Consider the following 11718-nt stretch of genomic DNA (forward strand, 5'->3'; position numbering starts at 1 on the left):
AGAGACAAATACAACTTACAGAAGTACATAGAAACCAGTTTTCCTGTAGGGTATATTCCATGTCTTCCACAGTCTTGCCCTAATTAGAAAGTGTATTATGATGAGTATCGATTGTAAAGCAAGAGACAAATAGGGAGTTACATTAATTTTCAAAGTCTAAAACTGGTTTGTAGTTGAGAGGGAAAGACAAAAGATACCATTTTCAGATGATGAAGGAAAAGGGTGTAAAGTTATGGAAAAGTTCATTATTGGGTAAAATCAAGTAAAGAATTCTTTGGTTTTTACATAAAAGATGGAGTTTTGCCTGTTTTAAAATGAATTCTAAAGCTCACATTCAATTCTGTGAGGTCAGGTTTTCATTTCAGTCAGGTCAGTGTATTGCATTTAACGGCCCTGCATATATACTGTAGAGAGTTCCTCCTTAAAGCCAGGACTGCACCAATCAGACACACTCTGTATTGATAATATTTTCTTTTCCTTTTTTTTTTTTTTCCCTTCCTTTCTCTCCTCCTCTGTGGAAGTGTAGGGACAATCAACCGGTTTAGGAAAACACTTGATTTCTGCATCTCACATGCATCGATTTGGTCAATCTGCTTTGCAATCCTCCACTGAGCACAGTAAATGAACCCATTCAAGTAGGGTAAAAAAAAATATATATATAGAGAGAGAGAGAGAGAGAGAGACAGAGAGAGAGAGACAGAGAGAGAGAGACAGAGAGAGAGAGAAAGCCGCTATTTTCTCAGGTGGTGGGAGGTGTTTTTACAGCGGGGGCTGGGAAGGAGGGGGGAGCCTCGACGGGACGGTCCGAGCCAGCCCCGGGGTGCCCTCAGCGGGCCGGGCCGCCCCTCGGGCAGGGAACCCCAGGGTCCCTCTGAGCTCCCATTCGCCGGGAGGGTTGTACAGGGGGGAGCGGGAAGCCACACGGGCCCTCACTGCGTCCCCTCCAGCGGCTGCAGAGACACGGCCGAGTCCCGGGCTCCTCACTCTCCTAGCCCGGCTTACACGGGCCGCGGCCACGGGTGGTCGGCGGCCAATGAGCTGAAAAGGGCGCTGCGTGCAGTCTGAAAGCGAGCAAAGATTTTTAAAATTGTTTTGACCCCTTTGGAAAGGTGAAAATTCATTCAAACGGGCGAGAGTCTGGGGGCGGCGAAGTGTTTCTATGGATTTATCTGGAGGGACGAGGTGGTGTCCGTCCTTTGGGCCCATGGGGATGAAGGAGGTCTCACCCCGGGGCCCTCAGACACGGCTCACAGCGGGGCGGGTCCTGCCATAGGACCCCACCGCACCCGCGGCTGGGCACAAGCGTGGGCCCCGCCGCGTCCTTTTAGCAGGCCCGGAGAAATGATTGCCCGGTCTCCTCCCCGTGGGGACCGTCGGGCAAGAGGCGGCTCCCGGTGGGACGCCGAGGACAGCCGGGACAGGGAGGTGAGCGGCAATCCCCCCTCTCGGCCAGGGACGCCTCCCCAGGGAGCGGCAGGCCCGGGCTCCGGGGGCAGACACGCAGGAGTTCGGCGGAGAGACTGAAATGGGAACCGGCAAACCCCGAAATGCGGCCGGGCGGCCGGGGCTGAAGACGGTCCAAGTCTGACTCAAGCAAAGCAAGAGATGAAACATTTCAGGTTATTACGTTCTGCCTTTGAAGCAAACCGTTTCCCGCAGATAACAATGCGTAGGTATATTTAGACAGCTCGGCTTGTCCAAGGGGAATGTGTCTTGCGCTATTTGAGAAAAAACTCTAAGAGTAAGTGCAAATATTTGACGCTGAAGAGCTCTTAAGGCTTGAAGAGTACCATTTACTTATTTCTACACATCAGTGTGGGCTTAGGATGTTAAATAGATTAAAAGGCTAAGAGAGGTCACTGAAGTAGACTCTCTTTCTCTCATCCTGACTTTTTTTCCTTGCAAAGTTTTTGCACTTTCTTTAGAGTGTCCTTGGCAAACTCCTCTTAAGAGCCACCTCGGGTACTGTATAAGTTTGTGGCGCTCTGAACCCCCGGCCCCGTCCCCTCCTCTGCTCGACCCCCCCGAAACTCTCCCGCTCAGGCATTCAGCAAATATTTGCCTGCGGGGCCGAGATATTAATAAGCACTTTTCGGTGGCCTTTTCTAGCCGGGGCTCTCGGGAGCGCGGCGCTGCCGGCCGGGCCCGGGCAGGTGAGTGTGGCCGTACCTGGCAGGGGGGGCCGTGTCCCCCGGTGTCCCCCGGTGTCCCCGCCGGTGACACGGGCACTCGGGGCCGAAGGGACACAGGGGCGAGGCGGGAGTAGCCGCTCCGCCGAGGATGGACACGTCGTTTCAATTTAATCTCATTTAAAAAGACGTAACTAATAAATTTGTATGGACGGGGCTGCCGGAGACGTAAAGCAGAGTCGATAGTGGTTCAATCCCATTGAACCCTATTGAAAACCATGACAACAAGGAACAAGCTCCGATTTATCCCGGAGAGTTAAAGCACATTGTGGGAAGGCGTCAATCACCTATTATTCCAGATCTGAACAAATGCAAAATCTTGACTGGAACAAATGCTTCCAACAGGTCCGGGACATAGGGCTACATTTCCCTTTTGTTCACGGCCTAGCAGTTGGCATGTATTTGTGCTCCCCTCGCTCCGACCACCCAGGACGGCTGGGAGGCTGTGCTCGGGGCTGGGAGATAACTACTGTCACCAGGCACGCTTGATAGGTGGCTGCAGTAATCACGGCCTGGGAATCGTTTATATGGAGCTTGTCCAGTCCCGAAGAAATATGCGGGAAGGTGGCCAAATGAAGGCTTGTGGCCCGTTCATCTCGCCCACAAATCTCGCCGATATAAATCTCACCTCTCCCTTGCCGTTATTGCTCTATTGACGTTTTCCCCGAGAATTGTAACCGCTCCCAGAAGCGACACCCGGCCCAGGGCGGGGAGGGGCGGCGGCGGCCGGGGGCACACGGGCAGCAGGTCTGGGGGCCGAGAGAGGGGCTGGATAGATATAATCTATACACAATAGCTTAGAGATGCCTGTTTGGACAGGGAAGTTAGAACCGACACAGCGGCCGGAGAGAAGAGTATCTCTGCGTGTATCTGAGCTTCCCTTTGCGGACCCGCCGTGCATCCCCGCAGGGCTTCGCGGCGTTCCCCCGTCGGGGATGAGCTCTGAGAGCCTCGGCCCGCCTTCAAAGGAAAGCTGATGTGCCGGGGAGAGGCTGCGTGTCTCCTTCCGTGCCGGCTTTGCAGTCCAGCCGGACTCGCCTCCCAGTGCCCTCCGAGGCGTGCGCCGTCCCTCCCGTGAAAGCGGCGGGAGCGTGGGGAGGGCGGCGCGTCCCGCCCCCGCCCGCTGCGGGCCCACGGCCTGACCCACCCGCGTGAAACATCGCCCCCACCGGCCACTTCTACCGAGCCCCGTCACTGCGGCTCCGCACGGGAACGGCGCTCTGGGCTGCCCGTTTCTGTAGCGTGTTTTCCTGTAAGTCCCCGGCGGACACGGAGGCTGGCAAAGCCCGGCCGCAGCTCCGCGGGGCCGCCCGGTGAAAGGGCGGTGAAGCTGAGAGAAAGTGCTTGTCCCGCCGAGCTGCCACCGGCGCCCCCGAACCGCGCCCAGGCAGTGCCAGCACCCTCCTCCCGGGGGGGCGCCGGCCCTCGGCTGCTTTTGCTGCCTCTTTCGGCAGGTGAAGCGGCGGTCGGCGAGGATAAATAGACGCGCTGTGTTTAATCATTTCTTCCTCTCCCCAGCTGGAGACGTTTCAGTCACTCATACACCCCGCCCGAGGGGATGTTCCCTGGGTTAGTACAACGCAAACTGGCGATTAAAAAAAAAATAATATCGCCCCTACCCCCCTCCCAATTCTTCCTTATGGACCGAGTGTGCCAAGCCCCCGCCATCATCTCTCTCGAGAAAAAGATGCACCTTCCATCTACCATGCCCAGGAGACGCAAAAACCCATCCCAGAGATCCCGTTCCTTAACGCACACACCCGCCAGCTTTCCCCGCCGAGAGCTCAGCCGAGGTGCGAAAAATGCCCCGTTGAGGGCAGGAAACCTGCTAACAACAAGAAGAGAATTTGAGGTAGCACTGCAAACAGCCCTGCAAATAAAACAAATAACGACTTAAATTCCTTGCAGATTTAAAGAAAGAGGCAAGAGAGGGGGGGAACTAAAGAGGGAGAAGTGGGGAGGGGGTCTCGGCATGCTCTGCGGATGTCCTGGGAGGATTCACTTTGTCTGCGGATAGAAGGGACGCTGGTGGCTTCGGTGGCGGATGGAGGGGGGTGGTTGTTGGTCATCCACATGCCACCCAAGATGTTATTCACTGCTAACAATTACCATTATCTGTCCCCACTTTTGGCTAATCAGACAGAATATGTAATGATGACGCCTGTTTCCTGCTGTCTTTGGGAGGTAACGGGTTATTCTCTCATGGGGGTGGCGGGAGGGGGGTTACACCTACTCCCATTAGGGCTTTAGCACTTGACTAATTCAGGTACTTAGCATCCTATAGACAGGGACGGTTTGAAAGCAGGCAGTGTTTGCAGTGGGGAGGACTGTTTATATAAACAGGACACCTCTGTAAACGACACTAATATTTGGGGTTAGGTGGCGATGGAAAGGAAGGTCCTCTGGAGCCGAGAGATTCCCCAGTAACTGGATGCAATCTTTTCCTCGCAGCTTTTAAAGAAGGGGATTCTGTTTGGGTGATATTTTTTTGGGAGGGTGTGCACAACCTACCATGGCCACATCTGGCAGGATCAGTTTTACAGTGAGAAGCATTTTGGATTTACCAGAGCAGGATGCTAATAGCATAAAGCAAGCCTCTGACCATCACCACTCAGCGGAGAACTACACCGGCTCGCCGTATCGAGGGTGGATAGAAACAGACAGAAATCACTATCCTTGTGAGTATAACATGAACAGGAATTCGCCATCTCCGCACAATTATCTTTTATTTGTTTCCCCCCTTCCTTTAAGGAAGATGCGAAGCAGAGAATCGACAGTATACATACCCTACAGGATCGGGGGAATCCAGGCTGGGAATTTTATAAAATATTACTGAATCGCAACAACGAAACAGCAGAAATGCCCCGGCCACCATCTTAATACAGAAAACACGGGTTGTTTTTTGTTGTGGGTTATTTTAGGAGGCTTTTTTTTTTTTTTTTTTTTTTTTTTTTTTTAATAGGTCTGTAAATGTTCCCAGCTACGGCAGAACCCAAAATCTCAGGCTGCGCTCACCTCTCTCTGTGCGTTTATCGTTTAAGCCCATTTCCCGGGATATTTTTTTACCCCGTTTCACCGTTACAAGAAATGCTGTCTTTTTGTGCTGGAGGGTTTTGAGGCCGCCCCACGCTCCAGAGGAAGGCTGAGCATCCCCCGGTGCCCGGCCTCCCCGAGCTGCGGCGGAGCGCCCTGGGCGCCTCCATCCACACACCTGCCACGGCTGGGGCAGGCTCCGCTTGGCAAACGCGCCTGTGCGCGCACCTCCAGCACAGAAATGGTGCCGCAGACACACGGCGTTTATCCTGTACCTGTGTGTGCTCAGGGGGAGAGCGTCCTTCGCATGGGTGTGGGAACACCACCGGGATAGGTTAAATATGAAGGGAATCGAGCGGCGAGCGGACAGCAGTTATGGAAGGAGCGGGCAGGCAAATATTCTGTTTCAGTAGCCGGGGAACAGGAGGGCTGGCAGCCCGCAATCCTCGGGCTGTGCGCGGAGGAGCGGCCGTGCCCCTGCGGGTTTGCCAACGGGGAAAAGCGGGTTCCCCACGGGGGGACAGCCCGCTCCGTCCCGTGGGCTCAGTTTAGTGGATTGGCGGGGTTAGCTCACGTCTCTCGTTGACTGTCGGGATTAATCCGGCCCGACAGACAGCCGGGGCTCTCCCTGCGAGAGGCGTTTCAGCTCTCGGCGGCCTCCTCGATGCCTGCCCCGCTCCCGGGCCCCGGCCGCTCCCTCTCTCTAACCCACTCACTGTCCCCAGCTTCCGACGAGAGCGGCCCGGAGATGAGCTTGCCCGACTCCACCCAAAGGTCGGTCCCCGCCCGCAGCTCGGAGGCCGAGGAGAAGAAAAAGAAGCGGCGGGTTCTGTTCTCCAAGGCGCAGACGCTGGAGCTGGAGCGGCGGTTCCGCCAGCAGCGATACCTTTCGGCGCCGGAGCGGGAGCAGCTGGCCCGGCTGCTGAGCCTCACCCCCACGCAGGTGAAGATCTGGTTCCAGAACCACCGCTACAAGATGAAGCGGGCGCGAAGCGAGGGCCCGGGCAGCCCCCAGGCGCGGCCGCCGGCCCTGCTGCGCCGGGTGGTGGTGCCGGTGCTGGTGCGGGACGGGGAGCCCTGCCCCGGCTGCCCCGCCAGCCCCCCGGAGCCCGCGGCGCGCCCCAAGCTGGGCTGTGCCCTGGCGGGATGCAGCGCCCAGGCCGCCCTCGCCCTGCAGGGCTACCGAGCCTGCCCGCCCGCCGCCGCCCTCGGCGTCTTCCCCGCGTACCAGCACTTAGCGCACCCCGCCGTGGTCTCCTGGGGATGGTGACGGCGGCGCTCAGCCCTGTGGGGCCGGACTCACCCCAAGGGAGCGGGGCCGCCCGCCCCAGCCCCGGACTGCAGCGCGGCCAAGGCCGGGACCGAGCGGGCCGGGGCCGCGCTCCCCGCGCCGGCCTCACCCCAGGGCGAGGATGCCGCATGGGGCGCGAGTTTTGTAAAACCTGCGCTCCTCCTCCTGTTCCAGAGATTCCTTGTTAAAAGTTAATGATCATCCTAGCGACCTAGTGTATTTTAAAATAGCTGACTCTTCCAGTGACTAATAAAATGATTTTTGGCAAATAAATTTTTCCCCACCGGAGAAGTGTAGTTTTGACGATTGGGACTGTTTCATAGGATTGCTTCCTGGGCTATAAAATCTCAAATACTTGTCTCGATAGCTCCAGTCGAATTTGGATTTCAAGTTCGTTTCTTTTATCCATATGAGCCGGTAAACGGCAAATAAATTTTGCTGCAAGCATCTCGCTGTAAATGCGGTGATAATTCCCACGGGAAGCTGAACCCGGAGTCCCCCGCTCTGGAGACTCCTGCTCCTCACGACTTGGCGTTTTAAGCGGCGATGTCTTCATAGAGCCACTAAGGCAGGATCCAGAATTAAACCAATCTGTCCGTTGGCTTGAAACCTTTCCAAATTTCGACTGGGGAAGGATAGCCGAGAAAATTATGTTTTGAAATTATTTGATAAACTATCGATTTTACTACTTTGGGGTGAAAATAATAGCATGTATTTTCTGCCAATCGCCAATGGGGGAAAAGCCCTAAACCCCCCTACAAAGCTAAAGCCAGGTCCCTGAAATATGGATTAGAACGGCTGCTTCCATCCCTCCGACGGCACCTGCGGACCACGAGCGCGGAGGGAAGGAATATTTAGGGCAAAGACCCCACGGGGACTGATACAGACAACGTGGCCGCCGAAGAAAAGGTGTCGACGGAAAGGGACCAGCAGAAGATATTTGAGTGGGGATTTTATTATATGCATTTTTTATTCATTCCCTGGAAGGGGATAGTTTTGGACGAGGCATGCCCCTGTGGTGTGGTGTGCTGCCTACACATCCCAGAGAGCCCACGGAGAACGAGTCTGGGAGGTGCTGTCGGCGTGGATGAGGAGGTGACCAAAAGCAAACAGCGGTTTCCGTGGGTGATTCCGGCCGCCTGCCCGGCCAGAACAGCCCCGCTCTCCTCCCAGCCCTGCCTTACCCAGGGCTCCGCAGTCCCCACCTGGGCGGCTCGCTGTCGCCTCTGTAGTGGGTGCGGGAGGATCAGACCCAGCTACAGTGCTGGACAGGCTGGGGACAATGAAGGGTCCCAGTCATCCCGCCTACATCCCCTACCCTCCTTGGACAGGGGGCCGTGTGCCAAGACGGAGGCGCAGAGCGGGTCAGGCCTCTGGGCTGTGCGGGAAAGACCTGGAGAAACACAGCTCCTGTGTCACCTGGGGTTGATTTTATTGCTTGGTTGGTTGGCTGGTGGGGTTTGATTTTTTTATTGTTGTTGTCTTTCCCCTACCCCTTTCCCTTTATTTTTCCTCCTGCCATCCGAATTTTTTTTTTTTTTTTCTCCCCGTCTCAGCTGCTGGCCACCTTGTCTCCCATATGGATGGGGTTATCTTAGAAGAATCTCCCAGAGAATCGCTCCTTAAACCTCCTTTTGTCTTGGAGGTTGAAAAGAGCATTGTTGTGCGTGAAAAGGACCTAGACAAAATCCGCACTGTTTCAATTCAGGACTGTTTAATCAGTCCCTAGTGACAATTTTATGGGTTTTAGGTGGTACAATAGCATCTTTTAAAACCTTGTGGCCTTCATGAAAACAAAGGGCTTGAATTTTATGGGCTTACAACTCCAATTAGAACAGTGCCAATGTGTATGGGAGATTATCAAATTTGTATCATAAAACCCCTCTATAATAAATGATTACTGGAAGCAGGGGAGGGGCGGGGGGAGGGGGAGAAAGGACCCAGACTTCAAGCAATGGACTTTGTCGCATGTAGTTTTAAAAGTACAGATGCTGCCCTCCATTTTAACCCTTTGCGACCCAGCTATGCAGCAGGATCATCTGTGGAAATAGTGTTATAACGTCATTAGAAAAGGAAACAAAGACAAGGGGACAAGACTTCTCCTCAGCACAAATCTACCCTCCGTCAGCTTCCTGAGTGTTTGCAGCATCTCACCTGGAAGCGTCCTTCCCTGGCTCCTCACTCATCTGAACTGCTGTCCTGTCCAGGAGCCCGCACACCATAGGAAGGCTCTGTAAAATAGGAAGGCTTCCTTAAATTACTGCTTTTATGAGCTATTGTACATCCGGATAATGGCAGAGGATGTCCTTCACAATCCCAGGTTCAGTGATTTTCTCTGATAACTGGCTGTGATGTCACCTGATATGGGTTTCTTGACAAAAACTGCGATTTTTGAGTGCTGTCTTTGCAAGTCCAGGGAGCGGGAAAGGTGCAATTCCTGAGCCCTGGCAAAGGCTATCGAGGTGCTCTTGCAGGGTGAGTGAAGTCATCTCCACAGGGGTGCAGGGAAGACGGCAGAGTCACGTTCAAGCATGGAGACAAGCAGCACCCTTAATTTAATGCATCCAAGTAGAAAGAATAATGTATTAAATAATGAGACAATTCAATAATCTATGGAGATTTACAGTAAAGAAAAAGTCTTGTGAAGAGGATAGAGTGGGACTGAAAATATTTTTTCCTGACAGAAAAAAAATTAATCTGTCTAGATTTTAAGCGCATCTAACAAGGAAAATAGTTACCTTTACCACTGATTAAGTTGTATCTAGGAGACACAACTTAACAAATGCCGTTGATAACAGCTTTAGGGCCAGAGAAAGTTAGCACCTTTCAGAGTATTTTGTGTTACTTTGACTTGTTTTTTGATAAAGCACGAAATCATCTCAGTTGTTGGTTTGGATTTTTTTGCCTCCTCCTCAAAGAGGTGAATGCAGAATTTCTGCCTTTTCTCTTTCTTTTTCTCCACCAGGTCTCTTTGTTACTTTCACCCTACAAACAAGCCTGTGAATTTCACTGACAGTAATGAATAAGCATACCATGATCAAGACCTAAAGCCACCTTCAGCTAATAAAAACCATTGCTAACATCTTCAAACATATTCCTGGGTGCTTTATTCTTAGTCAATAAATAAACTATTGACTTTGCAAAGGCCCAGCCCTGTTTCGGTGGGAGGCTCCGGGCACGTTTGTTAACTTAGAACTAAGACATTAAAACAAGTCACCAGATTGCCTTTAATTTTTGGACAATAGTTCTGAAAGAGCGTATTATCAAGCCTCTTCGTGATACTTCATGAACAAGTTGAGTGTGCCTCTGTCAATGTACATCCATAATTCATTTTTGTATATACACCCCCATACATTTTTAAAATTGCAACAGCTGAAAAACATCACCTCTGAAGCAGAACTCTGCCATAATCCAAATTCTCTTGTCACTGACTTAGGAAAGGTTCCTGGTTGCCTTGCAGGGTGTATGTCTTGGTTAATGACCCATCTGGACTGTGTTGTTAACTAAGTGCAGGTCAGATCTGCCAAAACTTTTGGAATTTCATCCCCTCGTACCTCATAGTATTTGATAGGAATAAGCCTTCCACCCTTACTGAATGCCCAGCTGATGCTCTAGGATCACAGCGAATTCACTTTGCTTTCAGAAACAGGTTGTGTCCAACTCTATTTATGGAGAAGCCCAGTTCTGGCTCTCCCTGTACTCAGTGACCTTCACAAGTTGCAGTTCATTGTTTAAGGTAGTGTCTTACTGGACTTGAGTCCCTGATAGCTGTTGCTCCTTGAGAAATGGGAACAGCTAAGATACAAGGAATAGGAGTTCCTGAGCCTCAGTAATGGTACTCAGCCTTTCCTTCAAATACCTAGATAGTGCCATTTCCTTTTCCTCAGATGTTGCTTCCAATGCCTGAGCATTGGACCAGTCCCATACATACTGGTCACCAGGCAGTGAACTCTTTGCAGAATTCTTGCCCTGAACAAAGAAATGCAGAACAAAGACTCCATTCCACTTACTAGACATTAAAAAAAAAAAAAAAAAAAAAAAAAAAAAAAAAAAATTAGAGAAAAAAATTCAAGTGCCACTGGTATCAGCAATGGCAGAATGATCCCAGTCACCTCATGTAACTTTCAGGAGGCATCTGACTCACTGTGCTGATTTTGGCTGGGATTTCCTTACAGTAGCTAGTATGGGCTTGCTTTGAATTTGTGCTGAAAATGGTGTTGATAATACAGATTTCTTTTTGTTATCACAGAACAGCGCTTGTACTGCATCATGGTCTTTTCTGGTTTTTATACTGCCCCACCAGCAAGAAGGCTGTGGCTGCACAAGAATGTGGGAGGAGACACAGTTGGGACAGGTGACCCCCACTGATAAAAGGGATATCCCATGTCATATGGCACCATGCTCAGCATATAAGGCTGGAGGAAGAAGGAGGAAGAGCTCTGGAATTTGTCTTCCTCAGTAACTGTTGTATGTGAGGGAGCTCTGACAAACACTTGCCTGCCCATGAGCAGAAGTGAATTGTTTTGCTTTGTTTGTGTGAGTGACTTCTGTTTTCCCTCCTTAACTGCCTTTATCTAAACCCATGAATTTTCTCACTTTTCCTTTTCAGTTCTCTCCCCCACCCCCTCAGTGGTAGAATGAGCAACTGGTTGTGTGGTGCTTAGCTGCTGGCTGGCGTTAAGCCATGGCACTCAGTTTAAAGCTAACTTCCTGTGGGGAAGGAGGCAATGGATGGAGAGTTACCCAGAGCAGAAAAGTTGCTTTATTCTCCTTAAGCATAGAGCTCAAGTATCACTCAGGGGCAGAGAAGGTAAGATCAACAGTAATTCTATTAAAATGAGTTTCAAAAGTCACACATCTGCTGGGTGTAACAAGCCTAAAGAGATCTCTGTCTGCCACTAAGCACAGATTACTGAGCTATGAGATCAGGTTGCTTTTTATCATATTCAGGCTCAAAATTGCCTTCTAAATGATGAAGGAAATCAGCTCTTTAGACCCAGTTTTGCCAGTTTTTATCCTGTTTTCTCCAGTGCTTTTCTATGTAAAAGAAGTCATAAAGTGTTCTGGAAAAAGCAAAAATCTCTCCAGAACACAGATTTAATTTTTTTAATATTCAGGACCAACGTGGAGAAAAGTCCATTTTTGACATCCACTGGTTTCAGGTGACCTTCTTGAATAAAAGGAGACCTAATCATTTACTTCTTC

General features: G+C 51.4%; 1 protein-coding gene across 1 annotated transcript; it reads left to right on the forward strand.

Moving 5' to 3' along the window:
• Positions 1-4701: 4701 nt before the first annotated feature.
• NKX2-8 (NK2 homeobox 8) lies at positions 4702-6492 on the forward strand (the record flags this gene model as incomplete). The annotated part of the gene is made up of 2 exons (XM_083864193.1): positions 4702-4867; positions 5948-6492. The coding sequence occupies 2 exons, from the start codon at positions 4702-4704 to the stop codon at positions 6490-6492; spliced, it is 711 nt and encodes a 236-aa protein (XP_083720319.1).
• Between the last annotated feature and the right edge of the window lie 5226 nt (positions 6493-11718).

The sequence above is a fragment of the Zosterops lateralis genome (genome assembly GCF_965231275.1).
Source record: "Zosterops lateralis genome assembly, chromosome: 6".
NCBI classification, from domain to species: domain Eukaryota; kingdom Metazoa; phylum Chordata; class Aves; order Passeriformes; family Zosteropidae; genus Zosterops; species Zosterops lateralis.